Source organism: Anolis carolinensis, chromosome 4, assembly GCF_035594765.1.
Source record: "Anolis carolinensis isolate JA03-04 chromosome 4, rAnoCar3.1.pri, whole genome shotgun sequence".
Classification (NCBI taxonomy): Eukaryota; Metazoa; Chordata; class Lepidosauria; order Squamata; family Dactyloidae; genus Anolis; species Anolis carolinensis.
The window spans coordinates 189875180-189893372 of record NC_085844.1 but is presented as its reverse complement, the minus strand read 5'-3'; the positions used below and the strand labels follow the sequence as shown (position 1 = coordinate 189893372).

Sequence of the window (18193 nt, the reverse complement as noted above, 5' to 3'; positions counted from 1 at the left end):
TTCTTTGGGGAGATAATGTGTGATATAAATAAATATTATAATCGTAATAAGACATTTGGGAAGTACCAGGTTGAGCAAACTTGCTAAATTGTGTAGTAATAGCAGCTATGTTGCCATCCTGAGGAAGTAGCCATCAAATCCTGATGGCAATATGGGACTGCATGATTTGAACCAGTCAGGGTTGCAATTGTTTTTTGGCGACAGGCTATTGTTCTAGTTAGTTTGCACACTGCCATTGTGATAATGAAAGTATTTCAATGGCTTTGTCCCGTTCATCAGTATTACATTTTGTTCTTCCAAAGTATTGTGTGTGTATTTTGGCATTCAGCCCATCCTTGTTCCTGGTTCACTTGGAAGGAGGTTAGTGGACTGAATATAATGGTTACAGCCTTCAGAGCCTCTAAGCAGTTCGTTCTTGTGGAGACTTGCCCTGGAGCATTTGACTTAAGATATAGTGCTAAAGGAAATAGTGCTCTTTGGGATTCACAGGAACAGACAAACAGTATCCTTAAACTGTAGGTCAAAGGAGATGTGTGCCAAGTTATTTGTAATACAGAAAGGGTTATTTGATATTTGCATTGATAATGTTTTCAAGTTTGCTGGCATGTATGGTCAAATCTATCAGAAAAAAACTAAATGTTTACTTCTGGCTGCATACATTTTAGTTCTAATCATAAGGCAAGCACACACTTGTTCACATGGTTTATGAAAATATAATGCACTCTCTTCCTGGAATTTTCCTATAGTTTTGACTTTAATACAGAACAAAAAAAACAAGTTTTTCGGGATATTGCAACAAATGTTCAGAAGACTTGATAGGTTTGGGAGTAAGCTATCTATGTGGCTTTTATTCAGCTAGTTTACTGTGAATATTTTTAACCATCTTAGATTAATATGGGAGAGTAGAATCAAATAAGGTATGATTCAGTCTAAATTGACCTCAGTATGGACTGATTAAATCCATCATGAAATCTTTGGATTTTTAGGCATGCTGGGTTTGCAGATTCACCTACCAGTAGGAAACACCTTGCCTACGGTTTTTTGTTAACCACTGGCATACAATATCACTGTGCCCTTACTAGAATTCTGTGAAGCTGCGTGGTTTAATGAAGGAACTCCAAGCAGAGTTAGCCCAGGACTAAGTGATTACAGGCTGAAAGGATCAAAGCATCAGCATGGCCAGTCAGTTGGGTGACATCTTTAGTGATAGAAGATCCCTCCATTCTCCTTGCGAGAGTATCCACTGTTAGTGGCTGCTGTATGTGGAGATTCTGCAAAACAACAACAAAAGCCATAGTGTCAATTTCTTCCTGAGACCCCCTCTACACTGCTACATATTCCAGATGATCAAAGCAGATTATCTGCCTTGAACTGAATTATTTGAGTCTACACTGTCATATAATCCAGTTCAAAGCAGATAATCTGGATTTTATATGGCAGCGTAGAAGGGGCCCAAGTGTTCAAAATACTGAAAAACCTTTCAACTATCAGAGCACCAAGGATTGCCACACATTGGTTTAAGATAATCCTCATGCTTTTGGAAAACATCTATATATTGTGAATAACAGAAACATTGAATTTTTCGTACATACAGGAAACCCACTCTATCACAACAGTGAGGAAAATGGTTGTGTTTAAAATAGATACACGATAACAGGTTACTTTTTGAGTAGAATAAAGCCCTATAATTTAGATAGGTCTAGTTATTTTATAAAAACATTTTTTCATCTAACCCACCTTTTTTTCTTTAAAAAAATTCAAACTATCCAAGAGCATTTTTTAGAACTGCTAACTGTTCTCTAATCTTGCTGTTTTCTACTTAAGAGCTATACCATACATTTCAATAGATCACCAGATGAGCAAGCTTTCAGCATACAAGCCCCTATTGGGTTTCACAATCATCACTTTTCTTTATCACTTTTCATATAAGTAATAACAAGTGGCAAGGTTCAAGGATAAATGATTACATTCTCCAAAAAAAGTGGCTTGACAGTCAAAATAATTAGGAACCCAAGTAAGTGAGGTGTTTAGGGTATTGATCTGCTTAAAGTAAGGGTCTATACACTCTGGAGGGTTTATATTCTTATGCTAACTTCTCTTTAATAGGTATCTACTAGTTGTGCTTACCAATGGCCCCCTCAATACTGTGGATTGACTCTTTTATTGGACTGATCCAATGTCTAACACAGATTCCCCTGGAAGTGGGACGATGAATTGAAGGTTCAACATGTTCCTGTCCAGGCTCTAAAACCCTTGGTATCCTACAGTGCTCAAAAACAAGAGGGGGGATAAGTGTTAGCATATTATTAATGCTAAAGTGATCTGAAATACACAGATTGTACATCACTGAAACACTGGGAGATATAATAAAACAAATGCTAGGGAACACTTCTGTAAGAAGCAGCAGGATTTATTTAACCAGAGTTATATTTGCATTATTGCAAATTAAATGTACATTTACTTTCAACAGTACAAGCTAGTTCATGTCTACACTGCCTTCAGTTGACAGATCTTTGGGCAAACTGCACTTTTATATATACTAAGCTCATAAATAAGTAGAAGTCCTAGTCCTAGCTATGACAGAAGAAGCAAGGGGAATTATATTCATGTAAATGAATATATGTAGCAGTTATCAATCATTGTGCTCACTTGTTTGGCTTTGTGTTCCAGTCCTATGACCTGATACTCAAGTGATAAAAATTAGATCTTGATGCTGCAACTTGATTATAGAGCTACAATGACTGGTACAATAATGACAATAGCCTCTGCCAATTCAGACCTCTAGAAATTTCCTATTACACTTTTAGATATTGATATTCTGGCACATATAAAGTAGGCTGAGCAAATAGCCCCCTCTATGAAGTAAACATTCACTAGGCTGAGTTCCAATCTGCAACAAAAAGCTGCTTGCTTAAATACTGTGTGCAAATTTCAACACCAATCTAATGTGGGATGATGTGCAATCCCAGCCAAAGTTAAAAAACTTCTAACATTATTATGGTGAATTGGCAGCACGGCCAATTTGCTCTGAGGGAAAGCCTTGAAATATGGCTCTACTACAGATGATACAAAGGTCAGTTTTCATGAAAACATTTAAAGTGCTCGTGCTTGCTTCCAAGCTTGTGTATCATATGGTATATCTAATCACATGCCACTGTTGGCTTTGCAGCTACAATCTTTTGTTTGATGCGGTTTACCAATATGAATATAAATGTTGTGGGAACCTACAGTTGGCTGAATGCTAGGCAGTCAATGAATTATGCTTACCCATGGGTATCAAAGAGTGTTTCTTTATGGAGAACTACTTTGCTCTTGTCTTTAAGCAGGTCTTCATGGTGATTGTACAGAGCGGTGAGATGAAAATCCAGACTGTCTTTCGAAGGCTAGATGAATTGTGGATACAAATCAGTATTCACATTTTTATATGCATAAATTAATGGCTTGCTGTAAGCAAATAACATAACTTTGTGTGTGATTAACTCCAAGAAATATCCTTTTACGAGAGAAACTTCCAATGTAAACATGAAGACTAAATGATCTTCATTAAAGGAAAATTACAATTTATCTTTGTACCTGTCATACATTTTAAGGGGAAGAATGATGGGATGGGAAAGGCAAACTGGAAAATAAACAAAGAAGAAAGTAGCAAAAATATTTTTACCTCAGGTTGTAAGTACCAGATTTCTCTTCGGATGCTTGCTAAGGTAGGTGTTCCATGGAGACGACTCCAAGGGTCTTGCTCTGGGACAACATGGTTGCGCTCTGGATAAGGTGTTTTCTGGACCAATAAAAGGCATTAGAGCTTGAAATAATTGTTGCAAACATCTATATTTTGAAGAAACGTATTTTCCTGAATAGCAATTTATTTGTGAGTTAGGGCAGCCCTGCTCACAGAGCCAGTCATAGAATCGTAGAATTGGAAGAGACCTCACGGGCCATCCAGTCCAACCCCCTGCACAAAGCAGGAAAATCTAATCCAAAGCACCCCCGACAGATGCAATACAGCCTCTGCTTAAAAATCCTCCAAATAAGGAGCTTCCACCACACTCCGGGGCAGAGAGTCCCACTGCTGAACAGCACTCACAGTGAGAAAGTTCTTCCTAATGTTCAGGTGGAATCTCCTTTCCTGTAGTTTGAAGCCATTGTTCCGCGTCCTAGTCTGCAGGGCAGCAGAAAACAAGCTTGCTCCCTCCTCCCTATGACTTCCCCTCACATATTTGTACATGGCTATCATGTCTCCTCTTAGCCTTCTCTTCTGCAGGCTAAACATGCCCAGCTCTTTAAGCTGCTCCTCATAGGGCTTGTTCTCCAGACCCTTAATCATTTTAGTCGCCCTCCTCTGGACACTTTCCAGCTTGTCAACATCTCCCTTCAATTGCGGTGCCCAGAATTGGACACAGTATTCCAGGTGTGGTCTGACCAAGGCAGAATAGAGGGGTAGCATGACTTCCCTGGATCTAGACCCTTATTTCTGCAGGCCAAAATCCCATTGGCTTTTTTTGCCACCGCATCACATTGTAGGCTCATGTTTAACTTGTCCATGAGGACTACAAGATCTTTTTCACACGCACTGCTGTAGAGCAAGGCGTCCTCCATTCTGTATCTTTGTATTTTTTTTCTGCCTAAGTAAAGTATCTTGCATTTGTCCCTGTTGAACTTCATTTTGTTAGTTTTGGCCCATCTCTCTAATCTAACAAGATCATTTTGAATTCTGCTCCTGTCTTCTGGAGTGTTAGCTATCCCTCCCAGTTTGGTGTTGTCTGCAAACTTGATGATTGTGCCTTGTAACCCTTCGTCTAAGTCCTTAATAAAGATGTTAAACAGAACCGGGCCCAGGAGGGAACCCTGTGGCACTCCACTCGTGACTTCTTTCTAGAATGAAGAAGATCCTTTGGGTTCGTTCGCTTAAACAATTACAGATCCACCTAACCATAGTTTTGACTAGCCCACATTTGGACTAGCTTGTTTGCCGGAAGGTCATGAGGGACCTTGTTGAGGGCCTTACTGAAATCCAGATAGGCTACATCCACGGCATTCCCCGCATCTACCCAGCTTGTAACTCTATTGAAAAATGAGATCAGATTAGTCTGGCATGTGTTTTTGATAAATCCATGTTGACTATTAGCAACAACCATATTTGTTTCTAAGTGTTTGCAGACCACTTTCTTAACTATCTTTTCCAGAATCTTGCCTGGTATTGACGTGAGGCTAACTGGACAGTAATTGTTTGGGTCGTCCTTTTTTCCCTTCTTGAAGATAGGGACCACATTCACCCTCCTCCAATCTGCTGGGACTTCTCCCGTTCTCCAAGAACTCTCAAAAATTATTGCTAGTAGTTCCGAAATAACTTCCGCTAGTTCCTTCAATACTCTTGGGTGTAATTGATCCGGCCCTGGAGACTTGAATTCATTTAGAGCGGCCAGATATTCCTGGATGACTTGTTTCCCTATTTGGGGTTGGATTTTCCCCAATCCTTCATGTACTCCATGTTGCTGAGGTTGAGACTGGCTTTTTTGTGAGAAGTCTGAGGCAAAGACGGCATTAAATAGTTCTGCCTTTTCCCTATCCCGTCAGAATTTCCCCATCTTCTCCTCGCAGTTGCCCTATCGCCTCCTTGTTCTTCCTTTTCCTATTGACGTAAGCAAAGAAGCCCTTTTTATTGCTTTTAATGTCACTGGCAAGCCTGAGCTCATTTTGTGCTTTAGCCTTGCGAACCTTTTCCCTACAGGAGTTGGCTATTCGTTTGAATTCTTCTTTGGTGATTTCTCCCTTTTTCCACTTCTTGTGCAGGTCTTTTTTGAATCTTAGACCAGTTAGAAGTTCTTTGGACATCCATTCTGGCTTATTTGCACTTGTCTTATTTTTGTTCTTTGTCAGCACTGTTTGCATTTGCGCCTTGAGTATTTCATTTTTGAAAAACTCCCATCCATCCTTAACTCCCTTGTCTTTTAGTATTGGCGCCCATGGAATGCCGCTCAGTATTTCCTTAATTTTTTGGAAGTCATCTCTCCTAAAGTCCAGAATGCGAGTTTGACTTGTCTTCGTTTCGGCTTTCCTTTGCATTGCAAACTGAAGGAGCACATGGTTGCTTGCCCCTAAGGATCCAACCATTTCAACTCCATTGATCTGGTCCTTGTCACGACCCAGGCTGCAGAGCACCAATAACCATACACAGAGGCCAGAATCTATCTAATATCTTTATTGTAGGAATATATAAAGTTAATAAAAACAAGTGTAGAAAATAGTCCAGAATTAGACCTTTCAGGAAAGGTCAGAATTAGTCCAAAAAAGCAATGTCCAATAAGAAATATTAAGGTCCAAAGTTGTAATCCAATAACCGAAACACTCACTTTGCCAAGCAAAGTGAGGGGAGATGACAAGGTCCTTTAGTCCATGAAACTTGAGCGAGGCTAGGAAATAACTTGATACTTGAAACAAGGCTTGAACGTGGAACAAGGTAACTAAGAACAAGAACAAGGTCCGTGGAATAACTTGATAAATCCGTGGAACAAGGCAAGGATTGATCCTGGGAAACAAGGCAAAGTCCGTAGATAAACAAAGGCTGGGAAGCAAGGCGAAGGCTGGATAGCAAGGCAAGGCTTGAGCAGGAGCGAGGCTTGAACCGGAGCGCGCTGTCCAGACACAACTCGCTCCGTAGGCTGACGAATTGACTCCGCGAAGTTACTACGCGGGTAAAACACCTAAATAGAGTCTAGCTTCCCGCCGAAGCAGTTCTCTGGGAATCAGAACCGAAAGCTAACTCTGAGACCAGATGTGAGACTCCCCAAAGATTCTCACGAGAAGCAGTCTTAATTGGCCACATTCTTAGCTGCAATCCTCGCACTCCTGCGCGAAGCTGAATCTAAACTTCTCTGTTGTTTACAAAACTCCCGGCGCAAGAATACGGGAGAAGTAGGCTCTGGGCTTGTTTGACATACTTCTGGGAGACAACTTTCTTGCAGGTGCAAGGTTCCCAGATCTGCCTGGGAAAGATCTGGCTGAGAGGAATCCAGTTCAGACTGGGAAGGTAAAAAACCCAAGTTTTCATCTTCATCAGGAATTACAATGTCCTGAGCAGGACTACAAGGCCCATGAGTCATCACACTATCCCCCTCCTCAAGGCCCCTCCCAAACTGGGGCCCTCTCCCCGAGGCGCGAGGTCGCGGCTTGGCGGGATAGGTCTGATGAAAGCGACGGGTTAGATCAGGAGCATGGACTGTGGAGGCGTCTTCCCAAGAGCGTTCTTCAGGGCCAAAACCCACCCAGTCAATGAGATATTGTAGGCGGCGGCGGTGAAAGCGAGAATCCAAAATGTCCTCAACCTCGAACTCCTCCTCCCCATTCATCAAAACAGGAGGGGGGGCCGGTTGGTCTGTATCAGGACGCACACCATCCGCCGGAAGGAGCAGGGAACGGTGAAACACTGGGTGAATGCGCATTGAACGCGGAAGTTGGAGTTTGAAAGTCACGGGGTTTAATTGCGCCACCACTGGATAGGGGCCAATGAAACGGGCATCTAACTTCCGGCAAGGGCGGTGGGAGGGCAGAAAGCGAGTGGACAGGAAAACCCGATCTCCTACCTTGATTTCGGGGCCCGGCTGGCGATGTTTGTCAGCGTGGCGTTTATAGTCCTCCTTGGCTTGGTCCAGTTGCTGGAGCAAAAGTTGTTGCACCGCTGTGAGTTCCTGCAGCCAATCCTCTGCTGCGGGAACCTCTGAAGTTTCAATGACAGGGGGAAAGAAACGTGGATGGAAGCCGTAGTTTGCAAAGAACGGCGTTTCTTTTGTAGAAGCTTGAACTCCATTGTTGTAGGCAAACTCAGACAGTGGTAACAGAGAAGCCCAATTGTCCTGTTGATAGTTTACATAACAGCGAAGATACTGCTCCAAAGTGGCATTGGTGCGCTCCGTTTGCCCATCTGTTTGGGGATGATGAGCTGAAGATAAGCGAGAGTCTATGCCCAATAGTTTTTGTAGTGCCTTCCAAAAACGAGAGGTGAATTGAGATCCACGGTCTGTGACTAAACTCTTGGGCAATCCATGTAGTCTGAAGACATGTTGAAGAAATAAATCCGCAGTTTCCTTGGCCGTGGGGAGGCCTTCGCAGGGAATGAAATGGGCTAACTTGGTGAATAGGTCCACCACCACTAAGATCGTGGTGAACCCACAGGAAGGTGGTAGGTCAGTGATGAAATCCGCGGAGATTATTTCCCATGGGCGAGATGGGGTAGGAAGGGGGTGTAAAAGCCCTGAGGGCTTCTCCCTTCGTATCTTGGAGCGCTGGCATACTGGGCAGGTGTTGACATATTTTTCCACATCCTTGCGGATCTTGGGCCACCAAAAATCCCTTAGGATCAAATGCATAGTTTTAAATAGTCCGAAGTGTCCTGCTGGTTTGCAGTCATGACACAGACGAAGCGCCTTTTCCCTGCCCGGTCCGGGTGGGATATAGACATGATTTCTATAGCAGAGCAGCCCATCTTTAAGTGAAAAGGGAAAATGCAGACCTTGGCGAAGTTGGTCCTGCGCCCAGGCATCTGCTTGCTGACTAGCCCTGATTTCTTGAGCACAGATGGGTCCTGGAGTAGGGGAAGTTGAACCAATGGGAATGGATTTGGTGTTCCCCACCGTGAGCGTGGCAAAGTTCTCAGGTTGTAGCAGTTGGGATTCAAAGGTCTCCTTGCGTCCTGCAGCGTATTCCGGTTTACGTGACAGGGCGTCTGCTTGCTTGGTTTGGGCTGGGGTCACATAATGGATCTGGAAGTTGAAACGTTCAAAGAATAAAGCCCAACGTTGCTGCCTCTGATTTAGTTTGCGGGCAGTTCTTAGATGTTCTAGATTACGATGATCAGTGTGGACTTCAATGGGAAATTTGGCCCCTTCTAGCCAATGTCTCCAAGTTTCAAAGGCTGCCTTTATGGCCAGTAGTTCTTTTTCCCAAATGGTGTAATTCCTCTCTGGTGTGGTTAGTTGACGAGAATAAAAGGCACAGGGGTGGAGGTGATCTCCCACCGGTTGTAAGAGTACAGCCCCAATTGCCACATCAGAGGCGTCCGCTTGCACCACAAAAGGGGTTCCAGGATTTGGGTGCTGTAGAATTGGCTGGGAGGTGAATAGTTTCTTTAGTTGCTGGAACCCTTTCTCTGCTTGATCAGTCCAGCGGAAAGGCTGCTTTCCACGGATGCAGCTAGTGATGGGGTCGGACCAGCGGGCAAAATCTGGAATGAACTTGCGGTAGTAGTTCGCGAACCCCAAGAAACGCTGCACCTCTTTCTTGTTAGTTGGCGCCCGCCATTCCAATACTGCTGAAACTTTGGCTGGATCCATGGAAAGCCCTAGAGGCGAGATGCGGTAACCAAGGAAATCTACCTCTTGTAGATCAAAAGCGCATTTTTCCAGCTTGGCATAAAGTCCATGATCCCGCAATCGTTGTAACACCATTTTGACGTGGTTCTCATGTTCTGATTGTGATCTGGAAAACACCAAAAAATCGTCCAGGTAGATTATCAAGAACCTGTCTAGATAGTCCTGAAAAATGTCATTGACAAAATGCTGGAACGTTGCGGGGGCTCCGCATAAACCGAAATTCATAACTCGGGACTCAAATAATCCGAATTTGGTCTGGAAGGCGGTCTTCCACTCGTCCCCTTCCCTGATGCGAACTAAGTTGTAAGCCCCCCGAAGATCCAGCTTGGTGTAAACCTTGGCTCCTCGAAGCCGATCCAGTAAATCCGAGATTAAAGGCAGGGGATAGCTGTTCCGCTTGGTGATATTGTTCAATGCTCTGTAGTCCACCACCAGGCGTAGTTCCCCTGACTTCTTCTTCACAAACATCACTGGGGAGGCGGCTGGGGATTGAGAGGGTCTGATGAATCCCTTGCGAAGGTTTGTCTCTAGGAATTCCCTGAGAGCTTCTTGCTCTGGTTCAGTCAGGGAGTAGAGATGCCCTCGCGGGATCGGGGCCCCCTCCACCAAGTCAATGGCACAGTCATAAGGTCTATGTGGGGGTAATTTTTCGGCTTCTTTCTCATTGAATACATCCCAATACTCGGAGTACTTCTTTGGCAAGGTGATGATGGGCTCGGTGTCTGTGGCATGGCATACCTTGGCTACGAGGCAATGGTTTTGGCAGTACGGTGAAGCAAACTGCAGTTCTCTGTTGGACCAGGAGATGTTAGGGTCGTGGAGAGTCAGCCATGGAATTCCCAAAATCACAGGGAAATGGGGAACCTCGGTAACAAAGAAGGAAATCTCTTCCATATGTTCCCTTATCCACATCCTGGTGGGTTCCGACCACTGACTTACGGGGCCCGTCTTGAGGGGACGGCCGTCTATGGCTTGCACCACACGGGCATTCTTGAAATCATGATATTGTAATCCCAGAGAGTCGGCATACTCTCTATCGATGAAATTGTTGGTAGCTCCAGAGTCTATCATGGCGTGGATCATGACGGGTCCCCTTTTTGCTGACCATAATGTGACCACGAGAAGGAACAGGACCCCGGTTGGCGGCTCTTGGATGGATTTTTTGACCGGGTTGGCGAGCCCCTCTACACCCGGTCGTTGGCTTCCCCCGCCGGCTGTGTGCCAGTCGGCTCAGACGCCTTCGTCTCCGTGGAGGACGCCGCCGCAAGACGGGCGGCAGGCTTCCCTTTGGCTGGGCACTCTCTGGCGAAGTGGCCCCCGTTCCCGCAGTACCAGCAGAGGTTTAAGCGTTGGCGACGGGCCTTCTCGGCGGCATCTAGTCTGGGACGCACATTGCCCAACTGCATCGGCACCTCCTCGCCTCCTCTGGGGTATGGGGTTGGCGGTGGGGGTCTCCACACCGGACGTGGCTGAACGCTGGCGGGAGCGGGGGGTTTTGCCCCGGCTCTACTGCCCTGGCCTCGAACCCACTGTTTCCTGTTGGCAATCATGACTTCAGCCCGTAAACATTGATCAATGAGTGCCTCGAGGGTCTGGGGAGGATCCACCTTGGAGATTTCTTCCAGCATTTCAATGTTGAGACCCTCCCGGAATTGTCCCCTGAGGGCTACATCGTTCCAGCCGGTGTTGTGGGCCAGCACTCGGAACTCGGCTATATACTGAGACATAGGTCTGTCTCCTTGGAAAAGGCGACGGAGTTTGTGACCGGCTGCCTCCAAATTGTCCTCGATTCCCCAAGTCTCCTTGAGGTGGTCCAAGAAGTGTTGCGCTGATCTTAGGTGTGGAGAGGCTTGGTCGAACAGTGCCGTCGCCCAGCTGGCCGCTGGCCCGTCTAGAAGACTGTAAACCCATGCCACTTTGATGTCTTCTTGGGGGAACTCGGCAGCACGGGCCTCCAGATAAGCTTGACATTGGCGACGGAAGACATGAACCTTAGAAGCTTCTCCAGTAAACTTGGTTGGCAACGCCATGGCCGGAAGACGAACTCCGCGTTCCTTCAAACCCCTTATTTCTCCATCCTGTGCATTGAGCTTATCACGGATTCGGTCCACCTCTTCCTTGTCGATGGTGTAGGTAATCGGCTGGCCGCTCGGCCCAGGTACGGTTCCGGTAGACATTCTGGCCGAGGTTAATTGGTGCTTAGGGTGGCGGAGTCAAACTGTCACGACCCAGGCTGCAGAGCACCAATAACCATACACAGAGGCCAGAATCTATCTAATATCTTTATTGTAGGAATATATAAAGTTAATAAAAACAAGTGTAGAAAATAGTCCAGAATTAGACCTTTCAGGAAAGGTCAGAATTAGTCCAAAAAAGCAATGTCCAATAAGAAATATTAAGGTCCAAAGTTGTAATCCAATAACCGAAACACTCACTTTGCCAAGCAAAGTGAGGGGAGATGACAAGGTCCTTTAGTCCATGAAACTTGAGCGAGGCTAGGAAATAACTTGATACTTGAAACAAGGCTTGAACGTGGAACAAGGTAACTAAGAACAAGAACAAGGTCCGTGGAATAACTTGATAAATCCGTGGAACAAGGCAAGGATTGATCCTGGGAAACAAGGCAAAGTCCGTAGATAAACAAAGGCTGGGAAGCAAGGCGAAGGCTGGATAGCAAGGCAAGGCTTGAGCAGGAGCGAGGCTTGAACCGGAGCGCGCTGTCCAGACACAACTCGCTCCGTAGGCTGACGAATTGACTCCGCGAAGTTACTACGCGGGTAAAACACCTAAATAGAGTCTAGCTTCCCGCCGAAGCAGTTCTCTGGGAATCAGAACCGAAAGCTAACTCTGAGACCAGATGTGAGACTCCCCAAAGATTCTCACGAGAAGCAGTCTTAATTGGCCACATTCTTAGCTGCAATCCTCGCACTCCTGCGCGAAGCTGAATCTAAACTTCTCTGTTGTTTACAAAACTCCCGGCGCAAGAATACGGGAGAAGTAGGCTCTGGGCTTGTTTGACATACTTCTGGGAGACAACTTTCTTGCAGGTGCAAGGTTCCCAGATCTGCCTGGGAAAGATCTGGCTGAGAGGAATCCAGTTCAGACTGGGAAGGTAAAAAACCCAAGTTTTCATCTTCATCAGGAATTACAATGTCCTGAGCAGGACTACAAGGCCCATGAGTCATCACAGTCCTCCACATTTGTTAGCCGATCCCCTTGTTGCCTCTTCTACCTTCTGGACCATTACATTGTCTGAAAGGCAAGCGAGGAATTTGTTGGACTTTGTACTCTTGGCCGAGTTTGTTTTCCAGCAGATATCAGGATAGTTGAAATCGCCCATGACTACTATATCTCTTCTTTGTGTCTGTTTTCCAGCAAATATCAGGATAGTTGAAATCGCCCATGACTATTATATCTCTTCTTTGTGCCTGTTTGGTCAGCTGCTGACAGAAGGCTTCATCAAGTTCTTCATCCTGGTTCGGAGATCTGTAGTAGACACCCACGACGAGATCTTTTTGAGTCCCGTTTCCCTTGATTCTTATCCAGATGCTTTCAGGCTGGTTTCCCGGATTGCCGTCTTGCATCTCTTCTGCAGCATAAATGTTTTTGACATATAGGGCTATTCCCCCTCTCCCCTTTCTTCTGTTTCTGTGAAAGAGGTTACAGCCTTCAAGGGCTACATTCCAGTGATAGGTGTCATCCCACCATGTTTCAGTGATGCCTATGCCATTGTAAGTGCGGTGTTGTGCTAAAAATTGGAGTTCGTCTCGTTTATTCCCTATGCTCTGTGCATTAGTGTAAAGACAATTAAACCCCTGGGACCTTCCCTTGAGATGTTCCTTTGGGATTATTGTGTTCTTGGTAATTGTTCCTTGTTGTGTTTGTGCAACCCTTCATTTAGCCTTATGGCGATTCCCTGTGGTCGTGGGTAAAATACTGTTCACAAGGCTATTGTCCCCGTCCTGTCCCCCCCCCCCCCCCCCCCCGTCTATCCCTTGCCAGTAGGCCTTCCTCCTCAAAAAGCAGGCCATGGTCAAGGAAGCCAAAACGTTCCTTCTGACACCATTTTCTGAGCCATTTATTGACCTGTACTATTTTTCTGGCCCTTGCAGGACCACATCTTACAATGAGGAGAAGGGATGAAAAGACCACATGTACATTACTTTGTTTTAGCTTTGTTCCAAGAGCTTGAAAATCATTTGTGATTTTTGAAAGGTATGCCTAGCCGTATCATTGGTTCCTACATGAATCAACATGAGGAGGGGAGGGTGATGGGGCTTTAGGAGCCTGGTGAGCCTCTGAGTGACATAGTGTATACACTGGGGACTGTAAAATGAGAATGAAAAGGTGTCTTCCTTGTTCTTCTTCTTTTAGCTTGAATGATGTAATCCCTTCCCAATATGTTTTCAATATTTATTTGTTGTTTTGAATTTATACATCATCATATACAGTATATGTAGGAAATTACATTTCACTATGTGTAAAATGTTTTCAAACAGTTATGAAAACATCAGTGACTTTTGACCCATTCTGTACTTTCTATGACCAGCAATGCTGTGGAGTTTGAAGAGGCACGAATGGAGGGCTTAAGGGAGAAACGTGCCAAGAGGAAGGAGCGTCAAGCCAACCCTGAGCAGAACCGCCTTTCACCTGGAAACCTATGTCCTCACTGTGGGAGAACATGCGGGTCAAGAATAGGTCTCTTCAGCCACCTAGAGCTAGGAAAGACAACGGAAAGAGGTTGCAGAAGAAAAGATGGATCACACATGTTGTTGCTGCTGCCTGCTGCCAGTCCGCCTGGCAAAATATGTTTATGAGATGTATTGACATATTTTTGAGATGGTTTGTACAGAAATTGAATCTCTTGTCTGTTTTTTATCTGGATTAACTTTTAAGAAAAGACATTGTGACATATATAAGATGCAAAGTGCGTGGGAAAGTAATGGTTTTAATGCTAGAGTAGGACTTTGAATCTCATAGAAACACACTGGATGGTGACCTTGACAAGTTATCCTCCCTTGGCCTCGGAGGAAAACAATGGCAAATCTCTGAATAAATATTGCAAAGAAAACCCTGTGTTAAGGTCACTGCAAGTCAGAAATGCCTTGAAGACAGAAGACAACAACATTTCCACAGGATTCAAATTTCAAGGCTGTGGGACTACCAGGAAATCTTACATATATGCTAGGAAGTCTTACTTAATTACATAATATATATACAGTAATGTCTAAAAATATTCTATACAATCATATATAAATATATAAAATTATACTGTATATATATATTCCCAAATTAATAAAAATATTTTCTGTTGTATATAATATCTTTAATATATAATCATTTCTGTGTGTGTGTGTGTGCATGCTTAGCAATCGTATCTTGTATTCCATCAATTTATGCAGATCAAGCATTTAAATTTGTAGATCTGTAATTTATTATGCTATTTTATATATACTATTAGTTTTCTGTAAATTGACAATGTTATGTTATGTATTTTTTACTGTATTTTGTGTATTTTGCACTACTAGGTGTTTTGTAAGCCGCCCGAGTGCCTTTTGGGAGATGGTGGAGGGATATAAATAAAGTTTTATTATTATAATTATTCCTGGATTCCCCCGGTTTCCTCTGATATTAAGGCCAGATATTGCTGAAAGATCAGTAACTTTATCATAAAATAGAAATCATACCAACCCAATGCTTTATTAACACCCATTTCTTAGGAGCCACGGTGACACAATGTGTTAAACCCTTGTGCTGGCTGAACTGCTGACCCGAAGACCTGAAGGTTGGTGGTTCGAATCCGCGAGACGGGGGGAGCTCCCATCTGTTAGTCCCAGCTTCCCATTCGGGGACATGGGAAAAGCCTCCCACAGGACAGTAACACATCCAGGCGTCCCCTGGGCAACGTCTTTGTAGACGGCCAATTCTCTCACACCAGAAGCGACTTGCAGTATATTCTCAATTCGCCTCTGACACAATAAAAAAAATACAATTTGTTCAGTTCTAAGGCACACTTTCCCTCCATATAAGCATTTCTAAAAACAGGGTGTCACTATATATATATATAAATTGTGTCTTAGAATAAAAGAAATACAGTATATAAAAAACTGTCCTCTTGCCTGAAGGAAGGGGGGTTGCCTTGAATACAGGCATGGGCAAACTTGTGCCCTCCAGGTGTTTTGGACTTAAACGGCTGAGGGGGAAAAGGAAAGGGCCTGAGGCTGTTAGGAAATGTGGGAGTTGGAGTCCAAAACACCTGGAGGGCACAAGTTTGCCCATGCCTGCTCTAAAATTCCCTTCCTGGCATATAAAATAAATGAATGTGCATATACAGTAGAGTCTCACTTATCCAACGTAAACGGGCCGGCAGAACGTTGGATAAGCGAATATGTTGGATAATAAGGAGAGATTAAGGAAAAGCCTATTAAACATCAAATTAGGTTATGATTTGACAAATTAAGCACCAAAACATCATGTTATACAGCAAATTTGACAGAAAAAGTAGTTCAATACACAGTAATGCTATGGAGTAATTACTGTATTTACGAATTTAGCACCAAAATATCATGATATATTGAAAACATTGACTACAAAAATGCGTTGGATAATACAGAACGTTGGATAAGCGAGTGTTGGATAAGTGAGACTCTACTGTATTTAATGCAGTTATAACTCTTTTTGAAAAAATTATCTCTTACCGGGAAAGTCTGCTCGTTTCCAGTGTAGTCTTTTTCACTTTCAGAGTCTGGGAATGGGAGGGGGTTCATGGTGGTGGCGGCCATGCTCCAGGGCCCGAAAGCACAGGCTGCAGAACCAGCAGCAGCACAAATACTTGCACCAGACCTGGGCTTCTGTCAGCTTTGTTTAGGATTCCATCGAAGTTGCTAAGAAACAGCCAGCTTCTCAAGCGCCCCCTAAGGGCTGGAAAGAGGAACAGCAGGCGCCGGAGGAAGGATTTGCCACAAAGGACAGATGTGGAAGCCGTAGCAAACAAGCAACAACGTTCTGCGCTCAGCAGACCAGCCTTCCCTTCCATTCAAATTAAAAAATGTTGGAGTTTTTCGAAAATTAGGTGCAGTTTCGCTTGTAGTTTTCGCTTATAGTTTGGCGCCTCACCAAACTACAGATCCCAGGATTCCATAGCATTGAGCTAGGGCAATGAAAGGGGAGGCAAACTGCATTCATACGACAGGGTTATTGCATCCCTGCTTCCTCGACAATCCACGACTGCTCAGTCTTTTTGTTTTCCTTCTACACTACTATTAAAGGGCCTTCAGGGCGGTTTCCAGTAAGATTAATTAAATTAATTTAATAATAAAATAAAATAATATTATATGTAAAATTGTATATATCCCCTTCTTTAATTATGATATATATATACAGTAGTATCTAAAAATAATTATGTATAAGCATATATAAATATATAAAACTAAATAATGATATATTATTAATTACATATTGCATATATGTAACATGTAATCATTGTGGGTGGGTGTCTATATATACAGTATGTATATTTATATATAAATTAAAGAAGGGGATATATAAAATTATCTCCTCCATGTAAAAATCATCATAAACATTTATAATTATAGCAATTATATAAATATATTTATTTATATATTTATATATATAGTTATATATAACTACAGTAACTATATCTAAATATACTTAATTAGAAGACCTCTAGGAGCCCCGGTGGCGAAGTGCGTTAAAGCACTGAGCTGGAGACTGAAAGGTCCCAGGTTTATTTCGTGTCAAAAGCATTGTATAACAAATACATTTCAAATAATGGAAATAAAAAATAAATAAAAAAGAAATCACAAGCAACTAAGTAGTTTTGGACCAAAAGCGGGCAACAGCAACCGCATTGTCTGTAGCTTTAAACAACTCCTCCTCCGTACATGAGGCAGGGCATTGTGGGCAAGCATACATATGCTGAGTTGTTTGTTTAGCTCCACAGTCACACAAGGTGGAGGATTCCTCCAGGTAGTGCCACCTTGCCAAGTTGTCTTTTGATCTGCCCACTCCACTTCTGAGGTCCCAGGTTCAAACCCCGGGAGTGGCGTGAGCGGCCGCTGTTAGCTCCAGCTCCTGCCAACCTAGCAGTTCCAAAACATGCCAATGTGAGTAGATCAATAGGTACCACTCCGCCGGGAAGGTAACGGCGCTCCATGCAGTCATGCCGGCCACATGACCTTGGAGGTGTCTACGGACAATGCCGGCTCTTCGGCTTAGAAATGGAGATGAGCACCAACCCCGAGTCAGACATGACTGGACTTAACGTCAGGGGAAACCTTTACCTTTACTAGAAGACCTCTCTCGCTCGCTCTCTATCTATCTATATACCTATATATATGGCATGGGCATACTTGGGCCTTCCCGGTATTTTGAACTTCAACTGCCACCATTCCTAACTGCCTCAGGCCCCTTCCTTTTCCCCCTCAGCTACTTAAGCGGCTGAGGGGGGAAAGGAAAGGGCCTGAGGCTGTTAGGAATGGTGGGAGTTGGAGCCCAAAACACCTGGAAGGAAGGCCCAAGTTTGCCTATGCCTGATATAGGTGTGTGTGTGTGTGCGTGTCCACCGTTCCTTCGCGCGCTCCAGGCCTGCAGCACGCGGCCTCCCCGCCCTCTTTCCTCTCTCCCCCCCCCCCCCGCGCTCTCTCTCTCTCTCTGTCATTCTGTTATTTCACTTTCATTTGAAAAGAGCCGCGCGAGCGCAACCAAGCATGGCCTCCTAGTAGCGCTTCCGGCTAGCTGGCTCTCTTTCTCTCTCGGGTGCGCGCGCGCGCTCATGAGGAGGTAGGGTGGGGGAGGGGGAGAAAGAA

General features: G+C 44.2%; 1 protein-coding gene across 1 annotated transcript; it reads right to left on the bottom strand.

The window, feature by feature from the left end:
- Window positions 1–732: 732 nt before the first annotated feature.
- On the bottom strand, window positions 733–16627 carry cfap276 (cilia and flagella associated protein 276). Its single transcript, XM_003220414.4, has 5 exons — window positions 16064–16627; window positions 3662–3778; window positions 3268–3383; window positions 2128–2261; window positions 733–1271 (listed from the first exon to the last, which is right to left on the bottom strand). The coding sequence occupies exons 1-5, from the start codon at window positions 16145–16147 to the stop codon at window positions 1201–1203; spliced, it is 522 nt and encodes a 173-aa protein (XP_003220462.2). The 5' UTR covers window positions 16148–16627; the 3' UTR covers window positions 733–1200.
- Between the last annotated feature and the right edge of the window lie 1566 nt (window positions 16628–18193).